The sequence below is a fragment of the Panthera onca genome, chromosome A2 (assembly GCF_046562875.1).
Source record: "Panthera onca isolate mPanOnc1 chromosome A2, mPanOnc1 haplotype 2, whole genome shotgun sequence".
NCBI lineage: Eukaryota > Metazoa > Chordata > Mammalia > Carnivora > Felidae > Panthera > Panthera onca.
In genome coordinates this window covers 74,556,910-74,580,630 of record NC_138340.1, presented here as the reverse complement: position 1 = coordinate 74,580,630, position 23,721 = coordinate 74,556,910, and the positions used below count along the sequence as shown (strand labels likewise).

The following is a 23,721-nucleotide window of genomic DNA, read 5'->3' as shown; positions in this document are numbered from 1 at the left end:
CTCTGGTTGGGTTGTTCTAGATTCCATTCTTTTTTCTTCTCCTGGGGATTTTAGTGGGCAACACAAGTGAACAATAATTACTGCATTGGGGTGGGGGGAGGGGGTGCCTGGATGGCTCAGTAGGTGAAGTGTCTGACTCTTGGTTTCCGTTCAGCTCATGATCTCATGGTTCATGAGTTTGAGCCCCACATCAGGCTCCACAATGATACTATGGAGCCTGCTTGGGATTCTCTCTCTCTCTCTCTCTCTCTCTCTCAAAATAAATAGATGATAGATAGATAGATAGATAGATAGATAGATAGATAGATGATAGATAGATAGATAGACAGATACAGAGTTAGGAAAGCAAGAGCTACATCAGGAAGCATGAGTTTTCTTTTTGGTGGCCCGCAAGCCCAGTGATTTGTAAGACTGAACCGATTTGGGAGTCGCTCTTCCTGGTTAAGGACACATCCATCCAGAGAAAGAACTCTTCCTGTCACCAAAAATGCTCTAGAGACAAGGGTGTCACAGAGTTCTATGGACAATATAAGCTGTTCCCCTACTCAGATACTTAAAATGTCACCAAGCTGAGCCCAGTATAGCTTCTGCCTGATGTCTAAGTGTAGACGAGATATTCTCTTACCATGATGGCAAACTTGTGACACAAATAAATTGCTGTGTGGCCCGTCCCCACCTCCCTTCTGCTCAGATTTTTCACTTCCCTTCCTGCAACCCCATGTCTCTGTTCCTTATAACGACCCATGTCTTGCCCTCAAATTAGCATCTTTATCCTCAAACACACATGTACATTTCCTATCAGCAGGCTTTCAAAAATTTTTTGCCTGCAGCAGGACAGAGGTACAACTGTACACGCTTTCCCAGGAGCTGAATGATTCATCATGGAGCAGACACTTCCAAATTAGCTTCTGTAGCCAGGTGCCTGGACCAGCTCTTCTCAAGAGCAAAGCCTCAGAGGGCATCCCTCCCTGTGTGAGTGTGCAGTTACCTTTGTTCCAGCCCTCAGGAGGAAACAGATTGGCCCATCCATACAGCTGATTCTCTTATGTTCAGGGCTTGGAAGACGCGCACCTAAGACTGAGCCATCCATAACACTCACTTGCTAGGTAAACTTGGAAAGGTCAAGCTGTGTGAACTTCTGAGCCCAAGTTCAACATGTACAGCATGGCAATGGTATCATCTATCCACGTGGTTGTCTTGAAAAGCTAAGTCATTCATAGTAAATTTAAGTACTTCCCAAACTATGAAGCACTGTCTTATTTTGAACCCAAACTGCATCACTGGTCTCCACCTGCTCACACAGAGTGTCCACCTTCCACTTGGAAGAATACTTTTCTCTGGCATTTCTGGAGGAGTATCTCGCCAGAGCTCAGGAGCAAGCCCGTGGCTCACTTTGATAGCGATCCTGTTGTTCTGCGTTGTCAGACCCGTGCCCGTGCGGTGGGCATGGCGTTTTCCTCTCTTGGCCACCTGGCATCCTGCGGTCCTGCCCGTGTCCCTCCCTCTGCTTCGCCAGGCACAACCCTCACTGGTGGCTGACCTGAGCCCTCAGAGCTGCAAAGCCATGCAGAGTGGAGAAGGCTTGCCTTCCTAGCCTATGGCATCCCGAGACAGTATAGTTTGGCTCCCAGTGTGTGAATATGGAGAAACAGCAATTATTATTATTATTATTATTATTATTATTATTATTATTGTGGTAAAATACACATAGCATAAAATTTGTCATTTGAACCATTTTAAGGTGTACAATTCAGTGGCTTTAAGTACCTTTGTGATGTCCAACCACCACTATCTACTTCTAGAACTTTTTAAACACCCTACCCAGAAAACCCATACCTGCCAGGAGTTACTCCCCAGCCCCCACCCCCAGCCTCTGCAATCACTAATGTGCTTTCTGTGACTATGGATTCGCCTATTCCGCACATTTCATATAAATGGAATTATACAGTATATAGCCTTTGGCATCTGGCTCCTTGCACTTAGCCTCATACATTGCCCTCTTTGTTTTTACTTGGTGCCCTTTCTCTCTGCCTAGGAACAGGCTTGCACCAGGGAATGGGACTAAGGATGAATTTGAATAGCCATTACCATTATGCTTTTCTCAGGATTCCGGGGCACTTTATGTTTTTAAATTTTTTTTAATGTTCATTTACTTTTGAGAGACAGAGAGAGACAGAGCACGAGCAGGGGAGGGGCAGAGGGAGAGAGAGACACAGAACCTGAAGCAGGTTCTAGGCTCCAGGATCTGACCTGTCAGCACAGAGCCCTATGCAGGGCTTGAACCCAGGAACCGTGAGATCATGACCTGAGCCGAAGTCAGACGCTTAACCTGCTTAACAGACTGAGCCACCCAGACGCCCCAGGATTCTGGGGAGAAGCCTTCACCCGGCTCCTTCTCCTTGGCCTATATCCTCTATCCTCTGTCAATGTATTGCTATGAGGCTACTCCAAGTTCCCAGACAGGCCCAGGGATACATAAGCAGACTTAGCTTGTCCCCCTTCCCAGCACGCTGTCAAACCCAAACTGCCAGTGTGCCAGCCATGCCCATATATGCCTGAGCCTGAAAAGTGCAAGGAAATGCTGAAGTTGAGATCCCCCCCCAGAGTGATTAGATTAACATGATGTTATACTTTGTGTTAACAAAAGTTAGCACTTCCTCTGATACGCGAGTGCCATTTTGCTTTCTGTGGTCTTACGGTGTTTCAAATACCTTGGAGGTATAAGACACATCTGTATTTCTCCAGAATCTTTCATGGACTTGCCCTTCATGTGCACATATGCCCGATGCTTTCACTTTTCCATGTCCCTGCCTTGGAAGTAGCCTTATGTAAATCCCAGCCAATGAAATTCCAATACCTCTAGGGGCGTGTGGCTTTGTTATGTATGTGCTTTCCTGAGGAAACCTCTAACAAAGATTCAAAAGAAGAAAGTTTTTCTAATTTACAGCTGACGTATGGAAACGGAACAAATGGAGAAATGAAAGATTCCTGGTTACTCCTTTGTCATATTAAATTATTTATTGGGGAGGTTTCGAGCCACTGGTTTCGCCGCAGTGTTCTCTCTAGGAAATTCAGAGTTGGCTGGAATTTTGTTTGGGGTTTCTTTTTTAAAAGTGTAAGTTTAAGAAAAATGTTAAGTGAATGTAATGTCAGTTTCTATGCATCTCTTTTTTTCCTTCATAGCGACTGATATTGTAGTTAAATTTTACATTTACTGTTGGTCTACGTAGTGTATAGTAACCAGACAGGGGGGAAACAATCATAAAAGGAGGTAAATACCAGGGAAGAAAGTATCATTTTTAAAAATTTATTTATTTACTTTTGAGAGAGAGAGAGACTGAGAGAGAACAAGTGGGGGAGGGGCAGAGAGAGAGAGGGAGACACAGAATCTGAAGCAGGCTCCAGGCTCCGAGCTGTCAGTACAGAGCCCCAGGCAGGGCTCGAACTCACAAACAGTGAGAACAATGACCGGAGCCAAAGTCGGATGCTTAACTAACTGAGCTACCCAGGCGCCCCCAGAAAGTAACAATCTTTAATCTTCCATGCATAGGGTCAGAGTTCACACTCAACAATTATCATTTAATCCACAAACATTCTCTATAGTTAAATGTCTTTGAACCTTCCTATCTTGTGTGTGTATCTCAGTACGCTTTATACAATGAGCTGTTTTAGAGGCTCCGTGCTTTACTGCTTTTTTTTTTTCACTTTTGTTTTACACAGTGTTATGTAGGTGGCTTTGCTGTTTAGACCAGCGTTGCATTCTTGTATAAACCCCTCATGCTTTTCTTTGCATCCAGTACACGCCTGGACATAGTTTATTATCCATCATTTTTTGCCTACCGATGCCAAATTAGCTTATGTAAAAACCTCGAAGAGGTTTTGTGGAGGTTAACTTAATGCCTTTCCAGACAAGCTGCAGGTTATGGGAAGGAAAGAACCAAGCAATGTGAACATAGCAACATAAAGGAACGAAGACACGTTTGGACCCGTGTCTCATTAGTAGGTTAGGGTCTGCTGCACCTCCCCATCTGCCAATATCTGTCTGCCAATATTCCCCAGTCTACCCTGCTTCTAAATGCTGATTTAGATAAATGCTTTTCTAACCAAAATGAAACAGTATGGTATTTAAGTCAACCATGAAAATAGGCGCTGACATGTGTGCCCCCCCACCTGAAAGAAATCAGGACGGGCTTGATTTGAATCGGGCAGGAGGCCAGATGCAATCAGATTCCCCAGATCTGTAACTCTACCAAGAGAGATCAAATCCCACTCCTCCAGGACCTTCCAGATTGCCGAAGATCCTGGGAGGTCAGAATTGAGCTGGGCTCCCAAACTGTCAATAAAATGTGATTTTGTACGATAGGAATGGGCGGGTGGTGAAACCAGACCATTCCCTTAAAGTTCCAGTAAATGGGATGACTGGGTATTTTTTTCTAGAGAGACTTAATTTTTTAGAGCATTTTTGGGTTTGCAGCAAAATTGGGCAGAAGGTTCAGAGAGTTCCCACTGACTGGGTATTTTCCAGCCCTCTTTCATACACACCATCTCTACCTTTGGAGTCCCAGAGCACTCTGGACTCACATGCAAGGCAGGGCACACAATGGACTGAGTGGTTGAACAGACCTAGAGTAATTCAGCAACCCGGTGAAAACTTGCCATCCCAACTGGTCCAATGTGGAAGCTCTACGTGGTGTCTGAGAGCACAGATTGGTATTTGGTGCCCCTGGGAGCCGTCAAACTACCGTTTCACCAATACGTGTGTGCCTGGCTTTAAACAAACCTGATTTTAAAAAAAGAAATAAAAATAAACAAATCCGATTATATATTTATTTTTTTTTAATTTTTTTTAATGTTTTTATTTTTGCGACAGAGAGAGACAGAACATGAGCAGGGGAGGGCCAGAGAGAGAGGGAGACACAGAATCGGAAGCAGGCTCCAGGCTCTGAGCTGTCAGCACAGAGCCCGATGCGGGGCTCGAACCCACAGACTGTGAGATCATGACCTGAGCCGAAGTCGGACGCTTAACCGACGAGCCACCCAGGCGCCCCTGATTATATATTTAAAATCTGACTTACACCGGAGGCTAATTGGGAGTGATCTGTCTTTCCATCACTTTCAAAAGATAGGCTCTCCACCCTCTCTGAGCTCTAAAGTCATCCCAAACTTCCCAGAGCCTGTGTACCGGCAGTCCATTCTCCACGTTGTCCTTCAGAAATATCACCTAAGCCAGGCGGTGCCATCTGGGCGCTTCTCACATTCTGTAATATCCTCTCTTCCTTCCTTTCGAGGAATGACCCTCACTCTCTTGAACCGTCCTCGCTCTCCTTCGGCACCCTCTGTGAACACTGTCCTGGCCTCTCTAACCCAAAGAAAACTCCCTGTCCTGATTCTCTGGGTCATTTTGGTCTACCATTAGCAGGACTCTGTAAAATTACCCCCAAACCTGATTGTTTCCTATGAGTTAATCTGATCTGCAATAAATAGATGATGAACTCCGTGAAGGCAGGATTGGCTCCTTGAGTCCTACACATTGGCACAGTACTTGTGCCTAGCTGATGTTCAGTAAGCCTAACGAAATGACTCTGAAATTTACAAAAATAGTCACTGCTTGGTTTTCTTACAAAGTTCTCTAGGTGTCCTCAACATACGAATCAATGTACACAGACTTCCCAAGAACGTATTTGTTGTGTGAAGGCAGGTGTGCAATACGGCACTTTATGGAACCACAAGATTTTTTTTTTTTAAAGAGCATTTCTTTAAAAATAGGAACTAGTTTAATGTGACAAAGAGGAGTATTTATTTATTTATTTATTTTAATTCTATTTTTTAAATTTATATCCAAACTAGTTAGCATACAAAGAGGAGTTATTAATGTTGAAAATCTTGACTAATTCTAGGTAGGGGAGAAGCAGGAAGACATTGCAGCCAAGGCCAATGGGTTCAACATCGACCCTTATATTTATTTGTAGGCTTGTTGGAAAGCTTTTAGACTGAGATTCAGGCAAAGAAGGAGGTGAACTTGTCGCAGTAATTTTCTCTAGATCATTCTTTGGCCAACCTGTCTTCCTGCTGCAGAAATCGTTCAGAGCCAGATGGGCATATGAGAACAAATTTACTGCGCTCAGCGTTAAGAAGCTGGGCCCACCAACTCCTACTTTTCAAAGAACAAGGGAATCTTGAAAAGATGATATCATTCTCTCAGTCCCTGGCCTGGTTTTGAGGTGATAATGTGTCCGGTAACCACTGCAGAGTTCACAGTAGCCTGCTCCCTAAGCCTTCCAGTTTGGGGGTGGGGGTAAGGGAGCCCTGTCTGTTTGATCAGCAGGCAAAATATTCCCACTCAGGCTTTTATCTCTGCAAAGCTGAGAAGCATGTACCATCTTGAAATTTAAAAAAAACCAAAACTGTACAAACTTGAAACTAACATGGCTGAAGTAGCGGGTGCCAACGACACCACCGACGGCACTGCTGATCAAAAGGAGGTGACAAACAACTTAGTTTCCGTTGGGTTGAGCATTTGCCGAAAGAAGTAAACGGGTTGAACTTTTACAGTCGAAAGCAACTCTTGAAAGCGTTGTCTTTCCCAAGCCAGTGCAGGAAGGAAGAGCGAGAGAAGGCAGGGAAACGTTAGTCCCATCGCTGGGGCACCCTCGGCTCGCACTGCACGGTACCCTGCAAAGTAACGCCGGACGGGTGACACGCTGGTCCTCCCCAAAGTTTACAATTTCCCTAGGAAGTGACTCTTCCCTCCCGGCGCCCCACAACCCCGGTCGGCACCGGAGCGATGAGGGCGAGAGAGCCAACTCCGAGCTCGCGCGGAGCAAGCGGTCGGGGACACAGCGGGACGCGGCCGAGTGTGTTTCACCTGCACGTTCCCTTTCTCTCCTTGTAGCTACCTCATCCCTGAACTCCCAGCTCCAGCAGCTCCAGCAGCTCCAGCAGCTCCAGCCGCCGCCGCCGCCGCCGCCGCCCGCCGGCCAGCACCCGCCGCCCGGCCCGCAGGCGCCCCCGCAGCCCCCGCAGCCGCAGCCCCAGCCCGCCCCGCCCCAGCAGCCGCCTCCCGCCTCCCAGCAGCCGCCGGCTCCGCCAGCTCAGCCCCAGCAGCAGCCTCAGCCCCACCCCCACCCCCCGAGCCAGAACCAACCGTCTCCGACTCAGCAGAGCGCGAGCCCCCCTCAGAAAGCCAGCCAGTCTCCGGGACATGGCCTTCCGTCGCCGCTCACGCCACCCAATCCTCTGCAGGTATGCTCCCCGCCCCGCCCCCGTGAGCTCCGGGGGACCTGTCCTCGGGGTCGCGCCGTCCCCCCGCCGCCCCCCACCCCCAGGCCGAGGGCCGGTCAGACTTAGCACCCAGGTCTGCAGCACCTAATTCGAATTGATCTCCTAGACGTAGGGAAGAGGAAGCAAATAGCAGGCGGCTCGGGATGCATGTAAAGGAAACAAATAGAAGCCCATTGATGTTGCCCTCCAATGGATAAATGTGTTCTGTTTCCTCCTGTGAGAGGCCGGCACTGTAAGTGCACTTGTAGCCTGTAATAATTCCATTTTATGATACTTTCTGAAGGCAGCAAAGATAGCATCCAATTAAAATTATTACCAGCACAGTTTTGTAGCCCCGTGGAGAACTGCATCTCCTGTCCATGAGGCATGGTGGTTATTTCTCTATATTATGAATACAACAGTGTCTTACCTTAAGTACTTTGTGCTCTTTTGTTTCTATTTTTCTAAAGACTCTCTGGGGTTAGGAGGGTAAAGAAATTCAGCCCCTGGTCTGTGTCCCAGATTCCAACCATTCCAACCACGGACTAACAATTCTCTAAAATTATGCAGACAGCCTCAACAAATCTGCATCTTTATAAAGTAATAAAGCTTCTATACATTGACTTTTTTTACCTTGAGGCCCAGGGCATCAAAAATAGATATTCAGGCTAACTACCAGAGCTTATCCTTAATCGACCATCATTCAGGAATACAGAACTTTAAAGTTCAGAAAGCCATTCTTAACTTAGATTCCTCTAAAATAAATTAGCTTCAGAATATAATGACTGTGGTGTCAACACCTCAGATCCAGAAATTAATAGCCCAGGTTTTGACTTACATAGTGATGTTTTCCCCAGTGAGATGACAGATGATTTAGTGCATTGGTGATACAGTGACAAAGTCCAACAAAGTGAGCAGCCCATACACTCATTTCAAATGCCAACTCAACCCCCTCCTTGACTCTGGGGCAGGCGACCCTCCCCTACCTAAGGACAATAGCCATGAGTCCCCAGGTCCTCAACAGCAAAGTATGCAAGGCCACACTAGCTTGACACACAGAGAGGCCAGTGGATTTAAACTTAGCATTTGAGAACTGATTTTGTTTGTTGTCCCCTAACTTTGTTGCTATGAACTTGAATTCTCAATGGTGGCCCCAAGTTTTCCTGGAAATGAAACCATTTAGGTAAGATGAGTAATTGCATTTTCCCCGGCACTTGGGTCGTTGTTGCTTGGAAGGTGAACGTTCTTTTGAGTCGGGTTTGAATGTGTATTTTTTTTAAATCTTACAAGTGCGAGACAACATAATGCCTTTGACCTGGGACTGCCATGAACGCAGGCTATAAAAATCTAAAGTGTGCACTTGGCACCTACGGAGAAAATAGGTACAATCAAACTTACAAGATGCATGATTGCAGCCATCCTAATGTTTTTAGCATTTGGAATTCAACTCTATTATTCCAGAGAATGAGTTTAATGCTTTTTAGGAGCAGTTAAATTAGATGGACCTACACACCATATGATTAAACACTTCCTCTATGTGAGGCACCCAAATAGGAGAAATTACCAACGAAAAGAACTTGTGCTGCTCTGAGGGATGAAGTTACTTAGCTCAGTCCCCAGTTGTTGTATCCAGTCCAGTGTTCCTTACAGTAGAGCGACACTTTGAGCTCTGTGGACATCAGTCTTTTCTGAACAGTGTCAATATCTTATAAATCTCTATTGGCCACTGAAAGTCAGATGTAGACAATCCATTTGAATGGCTGTTGATAGGACTTGTGGATGAGGTGACCGATCAGCCTCATGGAAATAAATTCCAACAGGAGAACTTCCAGAAGTCATTCAATGGTTTCCTATGAAAATCCAGGGGACCTGTTGCGTTTTGTGTTGTTTTTGCAAGAAATGAAGGCTGAGAGTCACATTTCTTTCTTTACAACCTTGAGAGAATATTCTTTTTTGCTATTAGGGTTTAAAAAAAATTTTTTTTAATGTGTATTTATTTTTGAGAGAGATGGAGACAGAATGCGTGTGGGTTAGGGACAGAGCAAGAGGGAGACGCAGAATCCGAAGCAGGCTCCAGGCTCCAAGCTGTCAGCACAGAGCCCGACAAACCCACCAGCTGTGAGATCACGACCTAAGCCGAAGTCAGACGCTCAACCAACTGAGCCACCCAGGCGCCCCTTTCCTATTGGGGTTTTAACTCATAAACTTAACAAATACATTGGTAAGGTAATACTCTTAACTTCTGTGGATCTAATGCATGACCACTGAAGGAATGATATAGTAAAACATTTTAAAATATTGCCAAGTAGATAGAGAACTAATTTTTAAGAAGAAAAAGGTTTTTCCCCCCTTTACTATAGGCATGTGTAAAGAAAATGAAGAATTCCATGGTTTTGAAATACTGTTTTCTTTCTACACTAACTGAGGGGTTTTTGAGTTTGTGGAACATGAAATGTTTGAACTTTCTAAAAAGAAAACTTTAAGAGGAACTGCAAAGATATTTAACTCTCAAAGGTAATGATCTTTATGCACCAGAGTAAAGTGTTTTTGTCTGAAGATGATTAAAAGAACAAAGATCAACTAAAATCAGATATGACATTTTAAATTCTATTTTACAATTCTTTGTTTTCATGTGGGCTTTGTCCTTTTACATTGTTCAAACTCTGCTTGCGAGAGAGCAGTTTAGAACTAGGCAACTTAGGTTGTCAGGGAAAACCAGGAATTCAGAAGGTTTAAAAAACAATTTCGGAGAATAATAATTATTTCTACAAGTGTACAGAGGCTGTCACATCTTCAGAAAAATATAATAAATGTAAGTGGCTTGTGTCAGTCTAGTTGGGTGAGGTCATTTCTCGAGATGAAAATTAAAAAAAAAAAAAAAAAGTGAAGAGAGCTGGCAGGCTGTATCACTCTAGACTGAAACTCTCCAAATAGTTCTGGTCGAGTTTTGCTCTACTATTGCAATATAAGTTTTCCACCCTTTTACTCAATTCCATGAAATTGACTGCATTTACAAAACCAGGTTGTTGCTTCAAGACAGATAGGAGTCTTGAGTATTGTCACTTCAGAGCACTAATTTTTGGTTGCTCAGGGTTATAGGGGAGCTGGGTGTCTAGCGTGGGTACCAGAGCTGGCCCCTGGAGGGCTGTCTTTGGAATCTCCATGGGCACTCGAGAGCTACCCACCCACAAATTCATTCTCAGGAAGGATGAGGAGAGAATTTATACTTCTCAGGATAAATAAGAAAAGCAGACTTGGGTTTACAAAACACACCTATGAGTTGAATTTAATCCTTAGGTTCCAGGATAAATATCAATCCATACTTCTTACCTTTGCCCTAACCCATTGGCCCCGGGCTGTGCCAGAAGCTGAAACTAGACATACAGAATGGGTTGGGCAGGAGCAGATCAGAAACATAAATGGAAGCAACTTTGGGGAGGAAAATATAGGGTCTCATCATTCCTAGGTAGAAAAAACAATGTACGGTTTTAATTTCAACATATAATTTTGATCTGGATAAAGACCCTGTAAGCATAAGAATGGTGAAATACCTCCTTTCTGTGACCTTTGAGATGGCTTTTCTGGAGACCGTTCCTTGGGAGTCTGTATTTGCACTAGGGAAATTCTAAACGTTGTGTAAAAGCCCTGATGTGCTCATGCCCTTTCGTCAGTGATCTGGAGATAAGCCAGATGTGGTTGGAGCCTCGTCACAGTGCCATGGGAATAGGGGGGCTCCAGGGTTTGAGGTCTTACTCTCGTTCTGACCCTCCTCCAACTAGCTGACAACTTTGGACAAGTCACATTAGCTCTTTGGACTGCGTTTTCCTTGTCTGTTAAATGTGTGGTCTATATAATTTTTAAGATCCTTTTCAGGCCTGGGAGTCTATGGAAATGTTGGTAGGCCTGTAGAATAGTATTGGCTATTGAAAACTCGGTGGTCCTGAAGATTCTGTGAGTATTCTTCAAGGTCAGGTTAATTTCTTCCCACTCAGCTGGGTGGCAGAGTGGAAAGAAAGTGGGGACACACATAAGTGGGATAATGATAGCAGAAGCAGATTTTATCTTAGCCAGAGAGTCCAAATTAAAGTCAAGTTTTTATCCTCAGAGAGTCACCGCTGTAAACTGTGGTCCCAGATTGCTTTTCCACACCTATGCATTAGAGGAGCTTACGAAACCAAATGCTGCATTTAACCTTGGCCTTCTGCATGTCGTCTTGCATGGCAGGAGGCAGGATAATCTTTTCCCTTTCTTGTTGTATTGCACATTTTAATAAATAACAGAGGGAGAGAGAAATCCATGGAAGCAGTTAGGGGAGGGAAAGTTATCTATGCTTGTTGAGGAATGAGGGGCATGGTCACCTCCTCAGAGGTGAAGTTGCTCGAGAGATAGTATAAAATTGCTCTCGACCACGTGCATTTGCTAAGGGAAAGGTCTTGTTACCACTCAGGCACCCAGGAGTAAAACTGCATCCATTCCACCTCTGCTATGCAGTGGACACAGCCTCCTGATCTTCTCATGTGGGACGTTTTCCCACAAAACTTTCAACGCTAAGTTCCAAAGTGTGTGAGTGATAGAGGGTGGTATATTATCACCAAAGAGCCCAACCCCTTGAGAAGCAGTTAGAGGCACATGACTTTCATCCTTTGAAAGCAAATTGATCTCCAATGGCTTCTTCCTATAGAAAGGCTCAATGTAACACTGCATGTTAACTAACTGGAATTAAAATAAAAACTTTAAAAAAGAAAGGAAGGAAGGAAGGAAGAGAAAGAAAGAAAAAAGAAAAAAAGAAAAGAAGGAAGGAAGAAAAAGGAAGAAAGGAAGAAGAAAGAAAGAAAGAAAGAAAGAAAGAAAGAAAGAAAGAGAGGGAGGAGGGAAGGAAGGAAGGAAGGAAGGAAGGAAGGAAAAGGGAGGGAGGGAGGGATGGAGGGAGAGGGGCTCAGCACCCTGGGCCAACCTCCTTTCCCCCCAGCAGTTAGTCTTCATTTAACCTGGAATGAGTTAAAACTTTGTGAGTCTAAGTTTTTTCATCTATAAAGCGAGGGGGTAAAATTAGACACTCTCTCGAGCTCCTTCTATTCTATTTGCAGTTTTATATCACAAACCTCTGAAACTGGGTTGGGTGACCCATGCCGGTGCAGAGGACAGAAACAATCTTTGTCCTCTCTGCTCATCCCAGGTTCTCAGTCTGGGCCCATAAACTAGACTCACAAACGACAGACTCACAGGAGAAAACCAAACAGGAGCTTATTAGCATGGGCGTCACCCTTGGGAGCACTCAGTGATGTGCAACTCAAAGGGGGTGGTTAGAACTGGGGTTTACGTAGCGGTGGGTAGCGTTTTCACAAAAGAACAACACATTCGTAGAGAAGGGACAAGACAAAGGAGAAGGACATGGAAGTTCCAGGGATGGCAAGTTGTGAGAAAGCAAATATGTGACGAATTGCCCAGCGGTATGGGCTGGTTTCAGCAAGATCTGTTATACAGATTCCTCGATTGCTGAAAAGGCTCTCCGGTTGTTCCCAGTCATCAACTGCCATCCTTCCCGGTAGAGAGGGAGGGGCGGGGCACGTCTTTACACATTTATGCCCTGCTTTTGGCAAATAGGGAATGTCAGAGAGCTTTTCTTATATCTACCTGTTTTTAGTTGCCTTCGGCTTGAAATAATCCTCATGCCGAAGTGACACGTTTGGGGGTGGCATATTCTGCTACCCTTTGCAGGCACATTCACTTCATAATCCCTTTGTGGCCTTGGTGATTCTAAAAGAACTCAGACATCTTCGCGCCTACACGGGGCTGAATCACTGTAGAATTCTCCTAACCTGGACCAAGACTAGGGTGAGGCAAGGGAGGCACTCAGATGCAAGATTCAAGCCGCCCCCCAAAAGGCAATTGTCAAGATAGATAATATTTTAGTGCAGTGTTTCAAAAAATCAAAATGAATGCCCAAATCCAAGATGAACTGAACATCAATTTTTTAGATACAGGATCAGTAACAGTCTCGAGTCGTATTGGAGTCTGAGGCAAGAGGAAAAAGTCAGTAATGCTGATTTTGTGGATCATGAATTTTCCACATTCGTTTTGATTCTTTTAAAATATCACATTAGGGGCGCCTGGGTGGCTCAGTCAGTGGAGCATCCAACCTCAACCTCAGCTCGGGTCATGATCTCGCAGTTCATGAGTTCGAGCCCTGTGTCAGGCTCTATGCTGCCACTCCAAGCCTGGAGCCTGATTCAGATTCGGTGTTGGCTTCCCTCTCTGCCCCTCCCCCACTCACACTGTGTCTCTGTCTCTCTCTCAAAAATAAACAAGTAAAAAAAAAAATAAGTTAAAAAAAATTCTTAATATCACATTATTCATCTTGATTACTGTGTTTTGAAGCAAATCCTTAAACGTTGTGCCTGAGCTGAGTGTCTCACATCCCTCAACTTTAACCCTCACCGTTTGGGTTGAGCTGGCAGATATTTTCCAAGGCTGGTGGCATTCTGTCCACTGTAAATTCCATTCAGGTCTTGGATGCCGTTTTCTAGTTGAACTTGAAAATGGCATCAAATTTTGCACAATCCAAAAGCAAGCGTGTGTTTTACAGTGGATTGGGGCTTACCAAACTGCGTATGCATGGATCTAATAAACCGATCATTGTGATTGAATTGAAAAGTGTTGACAGTCAATAATTGGTTTGGCTGACATTTTTCACCCAACTGATTTATGGTTTTATGAAATCCAGTAAGTTTGGTAAAAATGGTGGAAATATCACTGTGTAGGCAGCATCCTCCTAGAGCAACTCAGGCTGTGAGGACCTTTCAAAAATGGGAAGAGTCCACACAGTTGTGCATAAGACTTCCTCTCAGGCTAAAGAACCGAAAGAAAATTAATTATTATGGAGGACAAAACCCATCTAAACCCAGAGAATTATCATGGAGATTAAATACAACATACTGACGGAAAGGCTTTGTGTGTTATAAGTATGTTAAGCAGCTGTTGATTATACCGCAGATATGAAACAGTACGAATTTATTTCTGTGTATCCCATCGTCTGGTAAATTGAGGGTTCCATGCATCGTTCATCCATTCAGCAAGAGTTTGGGTGGGAAATGGGAGTCCCTTTACCCAACCGTACTCAGCACTGAATAAAATAAACAAAACATACTTATCCACATTCTCTGCAAGGGACAATTTTTCCTTTTATGAAAGAAAGAAAATCTCCTTAAAAAAAAAAAAACAAAAACCTCAGTTCAACATTACTGACATTTCAAAGAATTTATTACAAGCATTCGAGATCCGGGAGGAACAACAAAGTTTATATTGCTTTGAGAGTGGCAGGGGGAAAATTAGTTTACCAAGAATATACTTATATACTGCAGTGCTTCTTTGTCATTGTCTAGATTTACCATTTCTGTTACTGCTGGGTAGATTAGTCAAATCATGTAGAAAAGGGCTTAACAAAGCAGGCAGCGTGTTCACCCCACTGACTATGGAAGCTCACGTCAAGTAGCGACAGATAGGAAGGGTGCCAGACTCAAAGCGGGGTGGGGAGATTATTGCTGCATTTGAATGTGGCAAGCCGTAACTCCCCCCAAGGAAAGCAGCGCCTTTCCGATCATGACAGTGGGCGGATCTGAGGCTTGTCTGCCCTGCGCTCAGCAGTGAGACTGGAGCCACACACAACGTCCAGTCGCATCACCCTCTGTCGGATGTGACTCATAAGTGAATCTCAAAGTCTAGTTCAGAATAGTTATGAAAGAATTTTGCCTCCATGTGCATAGATGCAGGCTTTAGTGGCAATTTGAGACGTGCCGAATGTGCTGGCTGGCACTTCGTTCTGAATGAGCAAAATAACAGCTGGTATTTGTGTTAATGCAGTATTCTTGGGCTTGCATGATCAAGCGTTATTCCTCATATTTTAGCCCCAATTCATTTCCCACAGGTTTGGGATACATTTTCCACGGGCTTTTAAATTGACTTCCACAGGATAGACCTGCAAGTGAAGGTTCTCTGGGTTGTAAAGAAAGCACTTCTGTCATTATCTGCAAACATTTATCAAGCACCTGTGGTGTGCATGGTAGCCCCAGGAAAGGTCTGCAGAGCAATGTGGGGCCATAGAGAGAGCATGGTCTTTAGAAGCAAACAGACTTGAACTTGAATAAATGCTGGCTCTGCTGAGCACTTGGGTGAGGTCAGCCCATCGATTTCCTCATTGGCTGGAGGGATGATATGGGGACTAAATGAGATGGTTTCCATGAGAGGATCTAATTCACTTCCTGACAGTTAGCTGGCACTCAAAAAATACCAGAATCCTGCCTGCCTTTCTTCCTTTTTTGTCTACAGACATTATCATCCAAGGGAAACAGGAGACTCAACAGACCCACTCAAAGTTGAACAGAAAGCAAATAGTCACAGGAATATAAAAGTGCACATGTACACAATAACATTGCACACTGTACACTACGGAAAAAGCCACAGAAGCTAGAATGAGGCTCATAATTACACACAAGTTTTGCAGAGTTGAGTCAGAGAGGTGAGGGGGACTTCTGAGGAGGGGGACACAGCAGACGGAAGCGGGGACACCTGCAGCAAGGGCAAGCCTGCATGCAGGGGAGCAGGAAGAAAGAGAACTGTAGCAAAGTGCTTGTGTAATCTTAAAGAATTCTCACTTCAACCCGCAGAACCTCAGATTCTCCATCAATGTTATTAGGAACCAAAACTTTTTTTTTTCCTTCTAAATTCCCGAAGTTGTGGGTTTCAGTGTGTGGGTGAACAGGAAGAATCTTGGTGATCCCGGTTCTGCCACTAACTGGCTGCGTGACCTTGCACAATCACCTAATCTCTGGGACTCAGTTGTGTCACTTACTATATGAAAAATTTGTATTAGATGATCTTAAAGTCTTTTCTGGCTCCACATTCTATTTATGAAATAATACAAATAAGGTGGTTTGGATTACACAGAAAGAAAGAGCTATGTATGTACAATAACATAACCCACAACACATACACAACACTCAAGAAAGACTCCTGATAGTATGTGACCAATATATGCAGTATGTTTGGAAATTTACAAAGTGCATTTTAGAGACATGATTTCATGCTTTGGTCTCATGGAATGACGATTATCATTTATCGACTGTATCCGTGTATCTTATACTCTCTGAGTACTTCAGCCTCTCATTTCCTCCTCACAATAGCCCAGAAGAGGCAAAAATTATCTTCGTTCAAATGCAGGGCAAAGAGACTGTCAGAAAGCTGAAGGAACTTCCTCACCATTACTGTCAGACTTCAGAGCATTCTCCGTTTATATTGTTCTGCCTCTGCAATGTTCGTTTGGGTCGTTGTTGAGCTATATATTCTCATTTCCTTATTTGGCTGCCAACATTTTTGAAGGCAACATTTCCCGAAGTGCCTTTCATAAAACACCAGGCCAAAGAAATTGCATTGAAAATAGATTTCATGGTAGGTCAGATAGATACATAGATAGATAGGGACCATACCGTATGCCAGTCCTAAATACTTCTCAATGAATAGCAGGACACTGAAAGTTAAAATACATCCCACAGTAGAGATGTCTAGTCAACATTATCTAACCAAGAAATTCTCAAACTTACGTAACCACTGAACCTTTTTTTTTCACATAACACAAATTAATATCCCATGGAAAATCCCTCAGCAACCACTGCTCTATGGCTCCCTTCTCTAACTTAATACAGCGTCCACACAACTAAATTAACCTTGCATTTCCTTATGCAAGGAACATCTTGCAAAAATCCACAGACCAAATCCCATGGACTGGACAGTAGAGAAAAGAAATTACAGAAAAATGGGGAAAGAGGGGAGAAAACACTCAAAAGCAAAGCAAGAGCAGGGAAAGCTGAAAGCAAGGATGGTCCTTACAGTTGGCAATGAGAAAAACCACCTGGGTCAAAAAATGAAGGGAAGGTCTGGCTGGCTTGCCCCTCATGGCAGCTGAGGTCTTGGGGGGCTTCTCCTTTAGCTGGGCCTCCCTTCTTCGTCTTCTTCACTGCCCATTCTTTCTCCTGTTCACACATCACTGCACCTGGAACTGTACCAAGGCACAGAGAAGTGACAGGGTACCACTGGCCCCCATGGCCCCTGGCAACACCACGGAATCAACAGGACAGAGAGGATATGCACCCTCCTCACCACACTCCCGCCCTCCTGGCTCTTGACTGAGAAGTTTCCAGTGGTCAGTACCCTGACGACTTCATTCTCAGCCTCTGCATTTTAAGAGTGGTTGGAATCCAAACAGGTGAAGCCAGTCTGAAATCTGTATGGCAAGCCAGGTGTAAGGCCTCTAGAGCACCAGATTCTGAAACTCTCTGTCTGTGGGACATTCTCTCAGTAGTAATGCTCCCATCCTGGCTCGTTCTCTTCCTTCCTTCCTTCCTTCCTTCCTTCCTTCCTTCCTTCCTTTCTTTCTTTCTTTCTTTCTTTCTCTTCTTTTCAAATTGTTGTTTGTTTATTTTAATGTTTATTATTTATTTTTGAGAGACAGAGAGACACAGAGCAGGAGTGGGGGAGGGTTAGAAAGACATAGAATCCAAAGCTGTCAGCACAGAGCCTGACATGGGGCTCGAATTCATGAACCATAAGATCATGACCTGAGCCGAAGTCAGATGCTTTAACCAACTGAGCCACCCAGGCGCCCCTCAATTTTTTTTTTAAATTCTAGCTAGTTGACATACAGTGCAATATTGGTTTCAAGAGTAGAATTCAGTGATTCATCACTTACATACAACACCCAGTGCTCATCATGACAAATGCCCTCCTTAATACCCATCACCCATCTAGCCCATCCCCCACCCACCTCCCTCCATCAACCCTCAGTTTGTTCTCTATCTTTAAGAATCTCTTATGGTTTGTTTCCCCCGGCTCTTTTCTCATTTCCTATTTTAAAGAGAGAGAGAGTGAGCATACCTCAGAGGCACTGGTGTTTTCTTTCTCCTTCATCCTCCACTGTCGAGAACTAAATTGGGCATTCTGGCTTCAGTACAGAGACAAGACAGAGAAAGGCGCCATGTTGAGAATGGCAGTTCCAGAGAATTTTCTTTCGTGTGTAAGAGGAATCCACGTGGCAAAGCTTCAGGTGCTCTTTGGAGTGGCTGTCCATTGAAAGGACAATTCCGAGTCCTTGGCCACTCAGTGGGGATGCCTGTGAGGCCACGAATGAACCCCACAGTGGTGGGGGAGTGCCCTGCAGGTAGATGCTGACAGCTCTCTTCTAGGAACTAGTGGCTGTCATTTGAAGGCCCAGTTGGGCTCTGATCAATGCAACTTTCCAGCCCAACACATTTCGTCTGAACTGTCGTTTGACTGGGATCAGCCTGGCGCCAGCCACCACTTAGTTTTCTACACCAGAAGATACTTCACTGTCATAAAAGAGAAGTAAAGTCAGGGATCTCCTTCTTTTCTCAGCTGGGCTCCATATCCTCCCTGAGGCTGGCCGCTCTTTCCCGAGTTGAGCTCTGTGTCATTGCATTGTGAGGTTATGAATGTGGCATTTAAAGAGAACAAAGCAACACTGAAGGGTTCAGAGAGGAGAAGATTTCAGAGAAACCCTCTCACTTCCCCCAAGGAAAACTCCCCTGAGTCTGGTTGTCTTGGAAACTTGTATGTTGTAAATCAGGGGGAAAATAATCTTGTATGTCGGAGGTTCTAAAAATTAACAGTCCTTACAGTAATTACCACGTCCGGCATTCTGCACCTCATGGAAACAATTTGACCAATCTTGAGCTAAAACCAAATGGTCCTTGGAAACAACCTGGACAAGGCAGACAGTTATTAGAGGCAGAAAGCAAAAATGGGGTATTTTCCAAGCTCCCTGAGTATAAATAGCTCAGTGAATACATTTTAAGCATCTTCAAGGCACAATCTGCATACCATTTTCATTGCTACTGAACATCCTTAAGTGATAAAGTAGGTATCTTCATACCAGAAAGGCAGGCCTCCATGTAATCAAATATTTTCTGGGCCACAGAGGCCCATTATCCCACTGCCTTGTCTGACCTCCCGCCCTCTTCTTGGCTCACCCAAGCCACATCCTCTCCAAACAGCTGCGGCCGTGCCCACACTGCATTTTGTTCAGTTCTTTGCGTTTTGATCAACTCTTTGCGTTCTTTTTTTAGGAGAACATTTACAAACTCAACGGCAAGGGTTCTCACCGTCAACTGCACATTGGGATTACCTGCAGAGTTTCTTTTTAAATCCCAAGGCCGAGGTCCCACCCAAAGATTCAGATTGGACTCTAGTGGGGCGGGTCACGGTTATCATCATTTTTTAAAGCTGTCCAAGTGGTTCCAATGTGGAGCCAGGGTTGAGGATAACTACCTATTGTCTTGTAAATAGGCTCACAATTATTCATTTCTAAAAGAGCAAATTCCTACCTCTTATTTATACAAAACGCTTTTTACATGCAGTGTTGGTTGCAGGAGCGGTGCTAACTTTTATTCTACAATATAATAAAACTAGGTCTTCGTTTCTAAAAAGATTGAGCTGGTGTGACTTCTGCCCTCCCCCTCCCCAGATTCACAGCCCACCAGGAAATGAAAACAACCATAAATGTACTTTGTTATCCACTGGAACCTATTCCAGACTCTGAAGGTGGGTCATTAGCCAGTATTTGCAGAAAAATCTCACACCTTGTGATTCACCTCTGACACTCAAGATAGAATAGGAGAAATAAATAATCTTTTAACGCCCTCTGCAAATAAGAGTTTATGAGATGCCCAGTCTGATGCTAGATGGCGTCTTATCCAGTCTATACCTGGGCTTCTCAAGCTTTTATTTGCATATGAAGCCCCCTGGGATCTTGATAAATTTACATTCCAATTCAGGAGCTCTGGGGTAGAAAGCCGACTCCAGATTCTGCATTTCTAATGAGCTTCCAGGTATGGTCCAAAGCTCAACAAACCTTAGATGTCCCAATAGCTCACTTCATGGGTCAGAAAGTTACAGGTAAGGACCTCTAAGAGGCACGATGCAAACCAAGGTCTATCTGCCATAACACCTTGTCTACTGTGCTAAATCTGCCTCTTTTTAGTCTTTTTTTCATTATGGGATTTTCCTCTGTTTAAAGAGATCTCATTTAAATCACGGAACGATTTCTTCCTTGCAGATGAAAACGGAGGTAAATTGCACAGTTGGAAGAAAGACTCTCACTGTCCCCTGTCTGGTCTTTCTTGTAGCTCCCGATTTAAGTTTCAGTCTTATCATTGCTCAAGAACAAGAAACTCTGCAGTTACAGGGGAGGATGGGGCCATACATTCTTCTCTTTATTTGGTAAATATACCAGTTTTGTGGAACTGTTTGTACCCAACTGAAACTCAAAGAGATTGAATGGTCTGTGACCACTGAGAAATCAGAGAAGTCAGGGAGTGTCGTTCCAGGTTTTAGGCCCAACATCGCCTGGCTATGTGACTATGAAGATCACACCGTCCTGCGTTTCCATTGTCTGTTGTACAGCCATGGAAGCACAGTTGACACTGTCTGCTTCCGTTGTGTGTGGGGGGGCGGGGGGAGTCTTCTCTTACACCATCATTTCAAGACGCTTTTTCAGGAGCAAAAGCCGAGATACACATAAAACGGTAGCAAAATCATCCTCCAAGTGTAGAGTCCATACAGAATTAGAATGTCATTCTTTTTACCTGCCGGAAGATCCTAGTGTGGTTTGTAGAAGTCCTCTACCCTCTTTATCAGAAGTGTGAGAGCTGGCTACAAAATGACATTCGCAGGGGCACCTGGGTGGCTCAGTTGCTTGAGCGTCCAACTCTTGATTTTGGCTCAAGCCATGATCCCAGGGTCGGGGGATTGAGCCCCACATTGGGCTCCACGCTGACTGTGGAGCCTGCTTAAGATTCTCTCTCTCTCTGGGATGCCTGGGTGGCTCAGTCGGTTAAGCGTCCGACTTCAGCTCAGGTCATAATCTCATGGCTTGTGAGTTCGATCCCCACGTCAGGCTCTGTGCCCACAGCTCAGAGCCTGGAGCCTGCTTCAGATTCTGTGTCTCCTTCTCTCTCTGCCCCTCTCCACTCATGCTCTGTCTCTGTCTCTCAAAAATAAACATTAAAAAAATAAAAAAAATTAAAAAAAGATTCTCTCTCTGTATCTCTCTTTCTCCCCACCTCCCCCTACCACCCTGGCCCCTTCTCCCCTGCTTTAGTGCATGGTCTCTCTCTCTCTCTCTCCCTCAAAAAAAAAAAAAAGTGACATTTATATTAAGCATCTTCTCTCCAGTCACATCTGCTTTCCAAAGTGGCCATTCCTGTTCGAATGGAGAATTTGCTTTGTGATAATTGGGATCAGTGCCATCATTGTGAAGCAATGTATTCTATATAAAATGCAAGAAATGTCTTCAAGAACATCCACCCCTTTAAGGTTCTTGGCATGTTGTTTCGTGTATCCCGTAGGTAAGTGGGTGTGTAGACCCAGTAACCCAGGCAAATCCTTAACACTCGCCTAATGTCTGCCTGTAACAGATTGGACAGGCAGGTCTTTATGATCATAAGGCTTTAGGAAAAAATAATCTCATTCACATCTTCATCTTCAAAGGACAGGAGAAACCCAACAGAACTTGTACCCATATCAGTCACCAGGCTTAGGATCCATCATGGATTGACCTAAAAGAAAACAAATTGGGAAAATAAGGTCTTAACCCCCATCAACCCAAGTCCAATATGTGGATGGATGTGTGTTTGCATTAAAGGGGTTGGACTGTATGTGTATTATGTAACTTTTTTTTTTTTTTATTTTCCTCAGAACTCTAGCTCCTTGCCCCCTAGCACAGAGCCATCTGCTCGGCCATGCTGGCCTGGTCTTGAAGCCATGCATGGGAGCAGCTTGCCCTGCTGGGACTGGACCTCCAGAAGATGCTGATTTGGGCATTCTTTTTCCTGTCATCATATTTCTTCTGAATTTTCTTTGATCGTTTCTTGTAAAATCTCTTCCTCCTAGGGAGTCAGCTTGGCCCCCTTCTTGCGGCCCAGGGGCAGTGCATAGTGGGACTCATCCCACTGTCGGTACCGTGTGCTGTCGATGAGCACGATCCAGTTCTTTGCCCCGGTCTTTGTGTAGACCAGTTCATTGTTGGATGCATCATAGACAACCTCAGTAATGCTTGTTTTGCATGTACAACATTCAGAGCCCCTGGAGAAGTAAGTCCCCCACACCCAGCCTCAAGCCAGGGGACTTCTTATTGCCTCCCTGAATGCAGACTGTGTGTATGCCGGTGGGGAGAAGGGGGACAATCTTATTGGTGGGCGGGGGGGGGGGGGGGGGGCTTCCCAGCTCATACTTCTGCTTCTTGTGGCGGGGCTTTCTCTCAACCCCATCTTGTGGCACTCAGGCCAGTTGTCCTGAGAGATGCCCATCGCTTGCGGTGCCCGCTGCAAAAAAGCTGTGATGTAGACTTTAAATCTTCATGGGGCGCCTGGGTGGCTCAGTCAGTTAAGAGTCCAACTTCTGCTTAGGTCATGATATCCGGGTCCATGAGTTCAAGCCCTGCGTTGGGCTCTGTACTGACAGCTCAGAGCCTGGAGCCTGCTTCGGATTCTGTGTCTCCCTCTCTCTCTTAACTCTCCCCAGCTCACACTCTGTCAACAACAAACGTTAAAAAAAAATTCTTAATCTTCATAGTTACATGTATGTGTGCTCCATACTTGCGTGTATGTATAGTTGTGTTTATTGGTTATATATACACACAGGCACGTATTTATTTAAAAAAAATTTTTAGAAACACCCACTCAGGGATTCTGTAAAGTGTCCACTTATAGGGTTATCCGTGTAGTTTGGACAGATCAGCAAAGTGTGAGCACAGGGGCAGAAATGACATTGTCTGGGGTTTTCCTTTCTTGCCTTTTCTGCCTGGGACGTTTCCGAGAGAATGACTAAGCAGTGCCGGAGATTATGAATTTGCTTAAGTGTGAATGGCTGATTGCCGGGTGCAGCGCCCGGCCCTCCCCGAAGGTGATTGACTGGGGCTTCAGGTCCTCACACTTGATGCCCGGATTTGACTCGGAAAGTCTGCCAAGTCTTTTACTCGGAAATTTATCTTAATTAGATCTGAAAGACCTGCCACAGTAGAATAGTCACACCGATTAAAATGAAAAACAGGAGAAATTACTGATCAAATTAATCATAATGTCGGGTTACAGCTGTAGGTCTGATGTAATTTGCCACTCCAGTGAGTTACATCGGCCCGGCCCGGGAAAGGGAGCTGGCTTTACGCTGATCCGTAACACCCGCCCGCTCCAGGCGGCCCGGCAGGAGGCTGATTCCATTCATTTTCTTGGCTTGCTCTGACCTCCCTGCTGCTACTAGAAACAAATCAGGCACCAAACAAATGGAGGGGGGTGGGGTGGGGACGGTGAGTGGGGAGGTAAACGAGAAACATTCTCTTATCCCAGCGATTGTACGACTTCAAAATGGTGAGTCGTTTACAACTTGGCTGGGCAGGCT

The 23,721-nt window shown here is 44.7% G+C and overlaps 1 protein-coding gene and 1 pseudogene across 8 annotated transcripts in view; one reads left to right on the top strand and one right to left on the bottom strand.

Moving 5' to 3' along the window:
* POU6F2 (POU class 6 homeobox 2) overlaps positions 1-23,721 on the top strand; it is a 493,870-nt gene that overhangs the window by 360,054 nt on the left and 110,095 nt on the right. For all 8 annotated transcript variants that reach the window (XM_078442582.2, XM_081795022.1, XM_081795021.1 and 5 more), the window contains exon 5: positions 6,893-7,242. In XM_078442582.2, the coding sequence (XP_078298708.2) occupies positions 6,893-7,242 (350 nt within the window). The remainder of the gene's footprint in view (positions 1-6,892; positions 7,243-23,721) is intronic.
* On the bottom strand, positions 22,020-22,634 carry LOC144613785 (small ribosomal subunit protein eS8 pseudogene; annotated as a pseudogene).